We start from the raw sequence: 14,415 nt of genomic DNA, 5'->3' as shown, positions 1-14,415 counted from the left end.
CCAGGTACCCTGAGACGCATAAGCTCCTTTATGCTATCCTTGTTGCGTCCAGGAAACTCCGTCACTATTTCCAGGCTCACAAGATTGTGGTAGTGACCTCCTACCCATTGAGGGCCATCCTCCAGAATTCCAACGCCACGGGCAACATCGCCAAGTGGGCAGCTGAGCTTGCAGGATTTCAACTTGACTTCCAGCCGCGCCACGCCATCAAGAGCCAAGTCCTTGCGGACTTTGTTGCGGAATGGACTCCAACCCCAAGTACGTCGGGGGGTCCGGACCACGGGTCGGACCCCTCACCCCAAGTTAGGGCTCCGGTGTTCACCGGACCCCATTGGACGCTCTTCTTCGACAGGTCCGCCCGCAGCAAGAAGGCAGGGGCCAGCGTGATCCTCATCGATCCACATGGCGAGCAGTTGAAGTACATGGTGCACCTCGACTTTGAGGCCACTAACAACATGGCGGAGTATGAGGCCTTGATCTTTGGACTCACGGCGGCTCTGTCCCTAGGGGTACGAGAGCTCCTGGTTAAAGGAGACTCCCAACTCGTCATCAGGCAGGTCCGGGGGGAGTGTTGCTGCAACAATCCCCAGCTCGCAGCCTACCTTATTCATGTGAGGAGGCTGGGGAAGGACTTCGAGGTGCTGGAACTGCAACATGTTCCATGCGAAGGTAACTCAGTAGCTGATGCACTCTCCGCGAGCGCATCGACTCAGGCACCCGTGCCCGAGGGCGCCTTCCAAAGGCGTCTGTTGAAGCCTTCCATCCAGTCTACCGAACTGGGCGAAGGGGGCCGGACTAGTACCTCGAAGCTAGCAGTCCCGGCGGCGCTCCATCCATGGAGCCCGCCAAGGGTTGTGTGTCCCCTCGAGGGTCTCGAAGACCTCAGAGAGCCACGCCCAATTTCTCAGAAAGGTCCCGATGCATGCATCTCTAAGGTCCGGGACTACCTGAAAGATAATTTCCTTCCTGAAGATCAAGCATCTGCTGGCCGCATAGTCCGATGGCTAAGCGTTACACGGTGGTAGAAGGGGATCTCTACCGCCGTGGTGCCAACGGCATCCTCATGCGGTGCATCACCCAGGAAGAGGGCCGCGACTTGCTCGCGGAGATCCATGGAGCCGAGGGCGGAAGTCATTCTTCATCCCGCACGCTGGTCGGTAAGGCCTTCCGGCATGGTTTTTATTGGCCGACAGCGCTCCAGGATGCAGCTGAGTTGGTAAGGTCCTGCAAGGCACGCCAGTTCCATGCAAAGCAGATACACACTCTGGCTCAGGCACTACAGATGATTCCTCCCTCTTGGCCCTTTGCTGTATGGGGGTTGGATATCCTGTGACCTTTTCCTAGGGCCGTTGGCGGGTACCGGTACCTCTACGTCGCCATTGACAAATTCACCAAATGGCCAGAAGCAACCCCAGTGGTCAACATCACCAAAGCGTCAGCAACTGCCTTCCTCAAGCCAATCGTGTGCCGGTTCGGGGTCCCGAAACGGGTCATCACCGACAATGGGACTCAGTTCACGAGCCAATACTTTCAAGAGTACTATGAAGACATTGGCATCCAGCTCTGTTTCGCCTTAGTGGCGCATCCCAGGAGCAATGGCCAAGTTGAGCGGGCTAATGCTAAGATCCTCAGAGGGCTCAAGATCCGAACCTACTACGATCTTGAGAAACATGGCGCAAAATGGGCTGACCATCTTCCGAGCGTGCTATGGGGGAACCGGACCACACCCAGCCGGGCAATTGGAGAAACCCCTTTCTTCCTGGTCTACAGGGCCGAAGCGTGCCTTCCCCCGAAGATCACCATGGGCTATTTACGAGTCCAACCTTTTGATGAGGACTTGCAGGAACAGCAGCGTCGCCAAGACGTGGACCTCGTCAATGAGCGAAGATGGTGAGCAGCAGTACGAAACGCACGGTACAACCAAGCGCTCCGGCGCTATCACCAACGGTTCGTGCGTAGTAGGGAGCTCCGGGTCAGGGACCTAGTCCTAAGGCGAATCCTGAACCGAGAAGGCCTGCACAAACTCTCCCTCAGCTGGGAGGGGCCCTTCAAGGTGACAAAGGTGTACCGACCTGGATCTGTTCGTTTGGCTACGGAGGAAGGCATGCAGCTACCTAATCCATGGAACATGGAGCACCTCCGTAAGTTCTATCCCTAGGGCCTAGTTGAGGGGAAAATTTTCCATTGTAATTGGCAGCATTACTGTGCGGAGCAGGGCGGTGGAGGTCCGCCCTCGTAAACCCGGCCCCTAGCGTACATCGCACAATTCTTCTGTACCAATTCATTTAGGAAAGATTTGTTCTCAGTGTATCCTTGAGGTTTATGCGATTCTAATTTGTCTTTGCTACACTAACCCCCTATGTGGTCTTTCACGTCTGTGACATGCCCGAGGACTTTCTTGAGTTGCTACGCTGTGTCTCTGTCCCAGGACCTCTGTTTCACAAGGAGAAAAGGAACCAGACACTTGAGAATTGGCATCAGGGAGACGTGCTCGTTCTTTGCTGGGGTCCAGGGTTGTGTAGCCGCTTAGCCTGGTTCCGTACCCTAAGCCTACATGCCCTGCCCCCCTAGGGCGAGTATCGTTGTACCTCGAACCACGGACCCGGGGGCCGGGACCCCTTTAATCCCTGAACCTAGGCCCTGGTGCTCTAACTCGCTATGCAACTCAGAAGATCCTCGCTTGTGAGTCCGGGACCTCGTGGGGACGTCTACTAAGCGTCGATCCTAAGTCGTATGCAGGACCTCGGTTTTATGGCATCTAGTCCCGACCTATCGCGACTACCTCCCAGGGGGCCAAGGGACCTCGGTACGCTTGAGAACACGTCACAGGATCGACAGTTGGAAAAACACCTAAGTTTTTTTCGCTTTTTCCACAACAAATGGACGCAAGAAACTCTTAGATGCATTACTGATAATGTGCTCAAAGTTATGTTACATCACAAAGTTATATTACAAAAAACAGCAGAAAAGATACTACTTCTATTGAACTGGTGGTCCGGAAGAGGCTTCTCCCTTTGTAGGTCCGGGACGGCGCCGAACACGGGTCGCCACCATGTCTGCTACTTCCTGCACGCTCTCCTGTGCAGCGGCCGCCGTCGCCGGGACCGGACCAACCAAAATTGGAGTCAGTGGGCAGGAGAGGTCGTGGCTCCGAAGGCAGGTAAGGATGTACTCCGCCATCCCTCGGGCGATCGCCCGTCCCTTTGTCTCCAGGAGGTCGAAGATGGCGGCCTCCATGTGTCGAAGTTGCTCGGCGGTGAAATCCAGCGCCGGGAGGACAGCTCCAAGTGAGGGTGGGGTCTCCATGACCTGGATGGGACTTAGCCCAAGTGCATCCAGGGTGGGGTTCACTTCACCGACCCACCTCACGATTCGGTCAATGCTGGCGCTCTGCTCCGCCAAGAACTCCTCCACCTTGGCCTCCTTCTTCTGGAGGGCCACCTCGCGCTCCTGGAGCCTCTGGGTCCTGGCTGCCAGTTCCTCCTCCACGGCCGCCTCCCGCTCCTGGAGCTCCTGGAGCCGGGCCACCTCCTCTTCTTCCCGGGCGGCAACCTTGGCCTCTCTCTCCGCCACGGCTGCCTCCTATTCCGCAAGGGCAGTTTCCTGCTCCTTGGTCACCTCCACCACCACCTTGGCTTGGTTTGCCAGCTCCAGGGCGATCTTCTCCCTATCCGCCGCCGCGTTCACCCACATCTCTGCCAAGAGCTCCCGCTCGGTGGCATGCTTCTCCCGCCGTGCGGCCGCTCTCTCCCGTTGGGCAGCTACCGCCTCTCGGTCGAGAGCCTTCTGCAGGTGCTCCTGCAGGAGTTCGCGCTCCAGCACGAGCTCGGCGCGCTCCCCGGCGTAGCGGGCAGAGACGGTCTTGATGCGGTCCCCCAGGCGGTGCTCCCAGTCGGAGAGCTGGAGGCGCTCCGCGTCCAGCCTCTCCCACTCCCGGCGGATGCCTGCCTCCAGCTCCTCCTGTACTTGCTGGCTCTTGGCAAAGAGGCGGGGGAGGGGGATCTCCGCTGGGCTCGGGAGAAGGCGCCTCCCCAGCACCACCTCCGGCTCCTGCTCCTGCGCGGGTGGGGTGGTGGTACTGGCGACCTCTGCGGCCTCCGGCGCCGCTGCCTCCGGCACCTCTGCAGCCTCCGGCGCTGCCGCCTCTGTCGTTGTTGCAGCCTCCTCTGCTACTGGCTCAGCTCGAGGGGACTCCGCCACGGCGTCCGGCGCCGCTGCAGCTGCTGGCGCCTCGGTCGTCGCAGCAGCTCCGGTGGCCACGCCCTGGGGGGCGGCTTCGGGCCTTGGAGGTGTGGTGGCCTCTGGCTCCGGACCTCTGGGTCCGGTAGCTACTGGTGCTGGCGCGGGCGGAGACCCTCCTGGAGTTGTCGCCGGCTCCCCAGCAGGGGAAGATGAAGGTACTGGCTGGGGGCTGGACCCTCCAGCTGGAGCGTCGCCGGCAGACGCGTTGGATGCGGGCCTGTCATACGCCAACGGGGTTAGGGCCCGGAAGACAAATGGAGAAATAAAAAATTCCAAGGAAGACCACTTACACGAAACCGTACCACTCCCAACCGCCCCGGGCGATTGGGGGGACCTTTGTTCCCGCCGAGGATCCCACGGACCTTTGGTGGCGGTCCCCGGCCGCTGGCATTGTTGGCGGCGGGGGCGGGGTTTGTGGCCTCGGCTCCGGCGGTGGTGGTGGTGTCACTGGGCGCTGCGACATCGGTGGCGGCGGAGGAATCTGCTGCTCCGGAGAAAGATGCCGCGCTTCCTCCGATCTCCTCTCTGGCTGCTGGCGCTGCGGTGGAGGTGGTGGAGCCCTGCTCGGCCTCTCCGCCTCCGCTGTCTTCTGGCGTTTGGGGGCCGGCTCCCCGACGAAGGAGCCGTCGCCGTGCTGGAGCCTCCAGGACTTGGACCCCTCTGCTTGGCTACTCCGCGCGGGGGCTGCCCCCTGCGCCTTGTCGTCCCTCCGGGTCGGGGCGGCACCCACTTGTCCTTGTGGCGGTGCTCCGGCACCGGCACCTTATCTTTCCCCTTCCCGGCGGGGGTCGGACCTCCGGGACTTGACCTCCCGGGACCTTGGCTGGTGCGCTGCTGGCGGTTAGGGGAGGCGCCGAGGATGTGAATTCCGCGATTAGGGTCGCCTCCCAGCTGCCGGACCGCCAGGCCACCCTCGTCGAGGGTTAGCATTGACGCCAGGACTGACGACCGCAACGCCTGGTCCTCGCACAGGGCCTTGACCTCGCTCGGGGGGACCAGGGACTCCGGGCTGAACGCGTCGCCGGTCATTCCCCGGATCGCGACCTCCAGCTCCGCCCTGGTGAAGACGGTGCCAGGCCCGCGCGCGATCCTGTAGCAGTCATTTGACCCCGTGTACATGTAGGCCATCCTGGTCCGCTGCTGCAGGGGAGCGATTCGCCGCATCAGGAAATCACCCAGCACCATCAGGGACGTCAGGACGCTCTTGGAGAGATTCTTGACCCGATCAAGCACCGGGCAGAGCTCCTCCGACATCGACGGCTTGGCCGTCCAGGTGCTTCGGTCACTCTGAGGCCCCTCTGTTGGCAGCTCCAGAAGGTCGTGGGGGTCGGCCTTAGCAATGACCCAGCCTTCACGCCAATCTTCCCACTTGGAGCTGGAGAAGGCGCTGATGTAGAAGTTCGCCATCCCGTGCCGGAGCTGGAAGTAGTAGGCACCGACCTCGAGCTTGCTCCTCCCTGTGCCGACCAAGGCATAAAAATGCCTAAAGATGGCGGTGCAGGGGCGGACCCCCACGAACATCTCCATAAAGTGGGTGAACACCTCCACGAGGAGGACGGAGTGGGGGTGAGGTGGTGAAGCTGGAGGCCGAACTCCTCCAGGAGCAGGAGGAAGAAGGAGGAGAACGGAGGCACCAACCTGCACATGGCGTACGAGTTGAAGAGGACGAACTCCCCCGCGGCAAGGTCGCGGAGGGGGATTTTGCCGGCCCTAATTTTACTAGCGTGCTCCGGCGCGGTCCATCCCAGAAGGCGGCGCACCAGGTCCAGCTGGGTCTGGCTCTGGAAGCGGCGTGGAAAAGTGAGCGAAGACATGGTGATGGGCGCTGTGCTTGCGGGGGATGGAACGTAAGGGAACATGAAGAAGAAGGAATGCCGAGCGCAAGAAAGCTGATTGCAAGGTGTGTGCAAAGACGAAGGGGCGCTGCGGCGTCTGTTGATGGCAAGAGCGAAAAGGTAGCCATTCCCTTCGGCGCCTACCTTTTATGCAAAGGCTGTTCGGCTTCTCGAGCTCCGCGGCGACCGAGGAGAAGCCGAAGGGTCGCCTGCACCAGGCCCCCTCCTCTCACGCTCAATGACTGGTGGGCCCGGGCCCGCCAGTCAAAGGAGTGGCCGCTGGAGGCAGCGGGGAAAGGCGGAATCCGAACCGCCCGAGCCGCGAGACGGGCTCGAATAAGACAAGAATCTGAACCGTCTGACGCGCACGGCGCGGGCGGAGGACGGGCCCCTCGGGGATCCCGATAAGGGGGAAAATACATTCATGCCCTTTCCCGACGGGAGCAAGCTGTCCACCCGGCGCAACGCTGGGACATGGCCCCAACTGCGGGTTCGTTCCTCACCCGAGGTGGGCCCGGGGGCCTCTGTCGGTACATACGGACAGGGGTACCTCCTGCTAGGATGTCCAGACCCTTAGCGACTCGCTATCTGTAATCTCCTCCTCATCCTCTGGGTGACGTGGCATTCGGCCCGGGCCTGACAGCTGGGATCATGGTCTTCGAATCGCCCCCATGCTCTTATAGGTCCGGGGCCTCCACGTGCCCATGAAGACAGGGATGCTCTCGGGTGGCCCCCACGGACCCGGACTCCCCAGGGAGGTCCAGAGCCGCCACGTGTGGGGGCCAGACCTCCACGGGCCCGGCCGCTCCGACCGGCCTCGGGGGCCCGGACCCCCCTCCCCCCGGGAAGGGGTCCGGTGCCGCCACGTGCTGCCTCCAAAGTAGGAGCGGGGCTGGCCCTGCCACGTGCCCATGGCAGAAGGTCCTTCGCGGGACTCCAGGCCAACTACCGCATTAAATGCGGGTAGGTGGGCTAGGTGCGCCCAAGTCAAAAGTATGGCCTGCCACTGACACACGGGGTAGGTGAGCTGACGCCACAGTAAGCCACCTGTTTCCAAGGCGACGCGTCGTATCACCGTATACTGACGGCGTACAGTGCCAACACGGCGCCGCGCGCGTGGGTGATGATGGCCTGCAATAGGAGAGTCGAGGCGTGCGCTACCACAGTGCGCGTGGAGGCAACGGCGCGGCGGGTCAGCGCTGCTCCCTCGCCTGACAGGTTCTGACCCAACAGTGGCAGCACGGCTTCACTGTTGGTTAACACTGACAGCGGTCACTGTGCCCGCAAGGCGGCACACGGCCATATCAAGGCTGTGGATACGCACATCAACTTCCCAACCAGGAAGACTACAATGAAGAGCTGGAGATGAAGATCTCCATATCTCTCATAGAATAGGCTCCTATTGGCCGGGCCCACCTGTCGGGGCCCCGCTCGGTGTAAACACCTCCCTTGGACTATAAAAGGGAACGTGCACCCGTTAGAACACAAGGTCCATCCTTACATCTCAAGCTAGGTCACATCCAGGCTTACACAAAAAATACAACTCCCAAGTGGACGTAGGATATTACGCTCCGACGGCCCGAACCACTCTAAAACCCTTGTGTCTTTCCTGTGTTCATCCGTAATCGATCAAGCGCTCCTAAGTCTCCTCCAAACCCATCCTTAACTAGGATTAGGCGGGTGCATTCCGCCACCCGGCTGGAGATTTCCTCCGACAGTGTTCATCACCCCGTTCGGAACATACGCTTACAAAACTATGTCTTTCGGGTTGAAAAACGCAGGAGCAACCTATCAACGCGCGATTCAGATATGCTTTGCTGATCAGCTGCATCGGAACGTTGAGGCCTACGTGGATGACGTGGTCATCAAGACCAGGAATCCTGATGACCTGATTACAGACTTGGAAGAGATGTTCAGCAGCTTACGCAGGTTTCGGTTGAAGCTCAACCCAACTAAATGCGTTTTCGGAGTGCCATCAGGGAAATTGCTCGGGTTCATCGTCAGCAACCGAGGAATTGAAGCCAATCCTGTGAAGATTACGGCCGTCACTGACATGGGGCTCCGGGCACAATCAAGGATGTGCAGAAGCTAACAGGATGTATGTCAGCCTTGAACAGGTTCATCTCCCGACTTGGGGAGAGAGGACTACCCTTCTTCAAACTCCTGAAACGCCAGGACAAGTTCCACTGGACGGAGGAGGCCGAGCGGGCCCTGCAAGATCTGAAACAACACCTTCAGTCACCTCCGGTCCTTACAGCACCACTATCGGGAGAAGATCTACTACTCTACATTGCGGCGACAACTCGTGTTGACAGCAGTGCCATTGTAGTCGAGCGCAGCAAGGAGGGCCATGCGTTTGGAGTGCAGAGGCTCGTGTACTTCATTAGCGAGATACTCTCCGAATCTAAGGTACGATACCCGGCAGTTCAAAAACTTTTATATGCAATACTGATCACATCAAGGAAGATGCGCCATTACTTCGACGAGTACAAGATTACTGTGATTACGGATTTTCCATTGGCGGATATTCTGCACAATCAGGATGCCACGGGGCGTATATCAAAGTGGGCAGTGGAACTGGGGGCTTTGTCAATCGACTTCAAGCCACGCATTGCAATCAAGTCTCAAGCTCTAGTCGATTTTGTGGCCGAGTGGCGAGAGAACCAAATTCCAACTCCAGTTGACAAGCCAGAGCACTGGACCATATATTTCGATGGGTCCCTTAAAGCTCGATGAAGATGGTGCTGGGGTCCTATTTATTTCTCCGAGAGACGAGCAACTGAAGTATGTTCTCCAGATCTTTTCGGAGGTATCTAATAATGAAGCCGAGTATGAAGCCTTGGTTCACGGGCTACGTTTGGCGATATCACTAGGCATCAAGCGACTACTTGTATACGGCAACTCACTTCTGGTCGTTCAGCAAGTCAACGAAGAGTGGGACTGCAACAAGGAGACAATGGACGCCTATGTACAAGAAGTTCGCAAGCTGGAAAATAAGTTTTCCAGCCTGGAGGTTCATCATGTGATACGGATGTGATACGGGAACGTAATGTTGGCGTGGACATATTATCCAAGCTGGGATCCACCGTGCACAAGTTCCAGCGGGAGTTTTCGTTCAGGAGCTGAAACAGCCATTCATCAAGTCCTTGCCTCAGGTAACCACCGATGCTGGCCTTCAACAGCCTGATCGGGAGGTTATAATGCTTGGAGAGGTCTGGAGAGAGACTTATATCGACTTCATCCGGGACCAAAGACTACCAGCGGGGATGGACGCAAGAACCGCAGAGGCAGCTCGTGTCATGCGCAAAAGCAAAGGTTTCGTCCTAGTTGACAATAAACTCTGTCCTAGTTGGTACACACTAAGCCACCCCTAGTCCACGTTGTTGAAGCACTCACAAACAATATTGCTTTCCCGTCACCAATTCTCTTCTAGGACTTCCCTTGACTTGCCACGGAGGCTCGGCCACTAAGGCTCACACTAAGTCCTCGGTCACTTTGATGCTGCCTTCAGTACAGAGCTTCCCACGAAGGAGGGGTCTTCTCGCCCCCCGCACAAAGCTGTCGTCGCCGCTCCACACCAAGCTGGACGGTCGAAGACTTGCCAACGAGCCACGAAGACTCCAAGGGGCCGGCACACCGAGATTACAGCCGAGGTTCACTCAAGAACAAGCACAAGATATCTACACCTTGCTCTCTTAATTAGAGCTAGCCTAACACTATCACTCTTTGTGCTAAGTATTATGAGCACCCATACCAGGGACATTTCATGGTTGTGGCAATAAGCCAATGAGGGCATTCCTATGTGTTTGTGTAGCGTGAATGAGGTAGGCTACCAACTGTGTTAGCTCTAAAGGAGGGGAGAATCACTACTTCTCTGAAGGAGGGGAGAATCACTACTGCAGATTGATTTACACCGCCGGCCCTTAACCTATTTTCACCGCAAGTTTAGGCGCCTGTGGTGAAATATCGGCGGTGAAAATACCCACTTTTTACCGCCGGTTTTTGAACCAGCGGTGTAAAATAGGTTATCACCGCCGGCCCATAATAGAGACCGGCGGTGATAATGTGTATATCACCGGCGGTTCCTACTATGGGCCGGTAGTGATATGCACATTATCACCACCGGTCCATGTTACGAGCCAGCAATGATAATCATTTTCTGAGGTAATATTTTTTTCCAGCTCAATTTTCACAATAAAAGCACATTCCGCAAAACTTTAACTGCTCCAATTCATTCCAAGTTATTGTTTGCTCAACGGAGCACAAATGAATGAAGTGAAGTTTTGGCAGCATATAAGTGTTGTGAATCAATTAGCATCATACTGGTAAAACTAATTCACCAATGCACCACTTACAAGTGCACAGTTGTTACAAGCATCATACTTACAATTTCTTACATTTGAGGTAACTATACAAATTGAAAACCAGGTGCAATTAAATCAATAAGATATCCATAATCCATGATCGCCAAACAAACAATTCCAGCTCAGGATAGTAGTAAAATATCTGTAGAGCAGCATACCGTATAAGGATCTGAGTACAAGGTAATGCTTCCTATAACAAATAAGAGCTTACATGAATATCTGATATGATGCTTCACATCTTCAATGCACCGCCATTATGTTTCACTGTAAGAATCCTACATTTTCTGATAATCTTTGGCTAACTGTTCATACCAGATCACCAAATTGAAGCAAATCAAGCAAACTAAAAACTGAAGTTAAGGCACTGCAATTACATTATCCGAAATCCTTTGCATTTGGAGACCAACCATTTGCATTTTTTTAGACCAAAACCTTTATTCTTTACCACACGCATGCCCGCTTCCTTTTCAAATCCCACATATGTTTACACATGCATGAGACCAACGTTTCATTTGTCTAGTCTATCTTTCATTTGCCCCTAGGCATACAGAGCACAACATAGATGCATACCTGAGCTGGTGGTGGCGGCGGCGTGTTTAGTCGGGGAAGGTGGCCATTGGCGCGGGCCAAATTCAAGCCTCAAAATGAACCTGCTGCAACATTGAAATATCAGCGTCCCGGTTCATAAACACAGGTGCAAGTGGCAAGCATAAAGCTAGCTCAGAAGCTGAAAATTGTGATGAATGTTGGGCCAAGATATAAAACACAAAGTATGTCATCATACTACAATTAAGTTTCAGAGTAACGCCAACATAATTCAACATACCCCCGCTCCAGCAATTAAAGAATGATATCTAAGCAAACAAAGGAAATTATTACTGCAGAAATAATCAACCATCACATCATAAAGAGAACATACTGGAAAACCTAAACTTGGGTGTGTGCCATGTAGGCATGGTGGTCTCCTGCTAATCGTAGCATCACATGGCAGCTTTGAAGTCAAATGTTGTCCTGTTGTTCTCTAGCATACACCTACACAGACATTTCATTGAACACCATGGATGCATACCTGAACTGGTGGTGGCGGGCTGGTGGCGGCTGCTTGGCTGCTTGCTCAACAATCGGTGAAGGTGACCGACAGCGAGGGACTGTCGTGCGTCGTGCCATCGTCCTTCCTCCCACGGGCAAGCAAAACAGTTGTCGAGTGATCTTGGTGGCATCCTGGTAGCGGAGTGCTCTGCTACGGAGGCCATGGAGCTGGGCTGGAGGCAGCAGTGAGTGGATGGAGGTGGTGGCAGACGTCAACTACAGGCCAGTTCTGTTCCTGAACGGGGCGATGGAATAGCGCCGGCAGGCAGGAAGATGAGGCCCGCTATGGCGGCGGCGGTGGGATGGGGCGCCGGCGGGGCCGGGGTGTACCGGGAGCGCCTCAAGAGCAACGCGGCGAGCCTGGGCGCGGGCGGCGTCAAGCTCGGGGCACGGGCGGCCCGTTGGGGTAGGTGGCGAGCTGGACTCGGGGCAGGCGTTGGGGCAAGGCCGGCAGCCGCATAGAGAATGAGATCTGGTAAATTATTTTTCAATGACATCTGGTGGAGACGACGGGCTTTTAACGGAATGATTTTCAATGCCGGCCCAATCAATGACCCGGTGATGATAACCATTTCACCACCGATTCCAATTATGGGCCAGTGATGATGCCACTATTTCCGTTAATTAAAACATATTACATAAAATTGAGAGAATTAGCTCCATTAATCCCAAGTAGAATAAGGGCCTTTGAATAGAGACAAGTGGGTTTGGTATCTTCGAATAGATCTCCAATTGACGATAAGGGCCTCGTTTTGATCATGTTGCACACAAGAGATTCCTCATGCTCTTCGTGCAAAGGTACCTTATCCCATATCCTGGTAGTCGTTCCCTTCGTACTTGCTTCTATTTTCAACACTGACGATCTCTCTTTTCACCTGAAGTACCACGTGTTTTCTTTAGTTAGTTAGATCTTTTACATAGAAGACTTGGACTACATCTTTAACTCATACGAACGGTTTGTCTCTATACCTGATGTTTTGATGTTTGTGAGATCAACAACCGTCATATTGTACTTGTCCATGAAGACTTCTTGGGAAGTTTAATCCACTAGCACCGAAAAATGCTTAAACAAATTTTATGCCACACTATTACCCTCCATCTTTAGAAGAATTTTTGGATTCGAACCACACTTTGATAAAATCTACCAACCTTTACAATCAATTACTATTTGGCAACTTTAGTGAATACTTAGTTACAAAATGCTAGGACGTGGTGGAATTTCTATCAGACTATACACTAACTAACTGTATCTACTTAATCAATTAGCTAAGTGAAATAAATGAGTATCACAAATTCTATCATCAAAAGTACGTTAGGTTTAATCAATTAGCTATGGAAAATATGTAAATTTCTCATGCCTTGTATGAAAATATATAGTTATGTTTGTTACTTACTATCTCTCTATTTTCTACTTTGTTTCTATACTGTGAATTATTTTACAAATAACCTCAATATAATGTAAGGAAATATATAAACTTGACTGAGGTAGCATTTTCAATGCCAGCCCGTGGCTGAAGCCGGTTGTGAAAGTGGTTATCACCACCAGCTCGTGGCTGGGACCGGCGGTGAAAATGGAAACTGTTATCACCGCCGGTCCCAGCCACATGACAATGGTGATAACCATTTTCACCGCCACCTCTGTTTGGAGCCGGCCACCGCCACCTCTGTTTGGAGCCGGCAGTGAAAATATTTCACCACCGGTCTTTGCAAAACCAGTGGTGACAATAGTAGTGGTAAAAATACTTTCTGTAGTAGTGAATATAATACCTCTACTGGAATCACCATGTTTCCCTAGAGTTAATTTCGTTCCCTAGGAAATACTAGAGAACCGTAGGGAAATTTTGTTTCCCTAGGATTACATCTCAAAACCGTAGGGAAACATTCCTTTCCCTACCGCTTGCTGATTTCGTCAGGACGAGTTTGACGACCGCGGCCACGTAGCAGCCAGATGGAACTATTTTTAAGGTTCTTGTAAAATTGGAACTTGGATCAGGCAACTATTTTTAAGGTTTCTATAGCAATGTTCCAGATGCACAAAACAACATGTACTACTATGTTCCATATGCACATAATAACCATTACTGCATTGTGAAAATGGTTGTTGTTGCTGATGACAAAAGTGAATGGTTTCATGTAGCCTTTGTAATGAGCAAAAATTTGTTCACCTGTGACATTTCTTAGAATCAATTTCATTATATGTGTTGACCATAACAATGATAGATCATCCATTTATTTGTCAAAAGCTAAATATTTCTATGTTGCTGCCCTGATTGCAGTCTGATTACTATTTGCTTATTGTTTTGATAACTGTTTGTCCTAACTGTTTGACTTGTTTACTTGCATAGGCTGACACCTTTTCCTCGTCAATTTGTAACACCCTGAAAATTTTCGCCCGAAAATTTCGCGCTAAATTCTTCGTTTCGCCGAAACCCTTAACTCCCCGAAACCCTAACCTTTCCGAGACCCGAAACCGGCAACCGAATCCAACCGCAGTCACGCCATCTTTTCCCTCGTTCCGCGCGCGAGCGCCGCGCGCGCGTGGCCGACCGGCCGCGGTCACCGCCGCGAGTTTCGCCGCGCGGTCGCCGCCGCGAATCCCGCCGGCGCGCGTCAATCCCTCCCTTTTTCATTATTTCCTTCCCCTTTTCTTTTCTTTTTTTTCCTTTCTCCTTTTTCCTATTTTCCCTTTTTCCTTCCCCACCTTTTTCCCCTTTTCTTTTCTCTTCTTTTTCCCCTTTTCTCCCTTCTCCCTCCTTCTTTCTTCCTCCCTGTTCCCCGCTCCCGAGCCCCTGCTCCCGCGCGCGTGCCTGGCCGCACCCGCCGCGCCGGCCACCGGCCCCCCTTCCCTCGCGCGCGCCTGTGCCCGGCCGCCCGTACCCGCGCGT

General features: G+C 54.2%; 1 protein-coding gene and 1 long non-coding RNA gene across 3 annotated transcripts; both read right to left on the bottom strand.

Annotated features, from left to right (window-relative positions):
* Positions 1–3,582: 3,582 nt before the first annotated feature.
* On the bottom strand, positions 3,583–5,496 carry LOC112873244 (MAP7 domain-containing protein 1-like). Its single transcript, XM_025936247.1, has 2 exons — positions 4,973–5,496; positions 3,583–4,459 (listed from the first exon to the last, which is right to left on the bottom strand). Exons 1-2 carry the CDS (start codon positions 5,494–5,496, stop codon positions 3,583–3,585), a joined length of 1,401 nt encoding a protein of 466 aa, XP_025792032.1.
* Positions 5,497–10,538: 5,042 nt separating this feature from the next.
* LOC112877522 lies at positions 10,539–11,992 on the bottom strand. 2 transcript variants are annotated; one of them, XR_003225508.1, is made up of 2 exons: positions 11,511–11,992; positions 10,539–11,094 (listed from the first exon to the last, which is right to left on the bottom strand). It is a non-coding gene; the product is annotated as an uncharacterized LOC112877522 (long non-coding RNA). The 2 variants fall into 2 exon arrangements; XR_003225507.1 differs by having other exon boundaries at positions 10,539–11,091.
* Positions 11,993–14,415: the final 2,423 nt, after the last annotated feature.

This window comes from Panicum hallii, chromosome 9 (genome assembly GCF_002211085.1).
Source record: "Panicum hallii strain FIL2 chromosome 9, PHallii_v3.1, whole genome shotgun sequence".
NCBI lineage: Eukaryota > Viridiplantae > Streptophyta > Magnoliopsida > Poales > Poaceae > Panicum > Panicum hallii.
Note: the sequence above shows the minus strand (reverse complement) of the source record. Positions and strands in the feature narration are given on the sequence as shown.

What these genes read in the sequence shown, in the direction of transcription:
- LOC112873244 (XM_025936247.1), bottom strand. Translation starts at nt 5,496, where the DNA reads ATGTCGGAGGAGCTCTGCCCGGTGCTTGATCGGGTCAAGAATCTCTCC. An exon ending in GAGCACCGCCACAAGGACAA is followed by an intron (nt 4,460 to 4,972) that starts GTGGGTGCCGCC and finishes GGCGTATGACAG; the next exon opens with GCCCGCATCCAACGCGTCTG.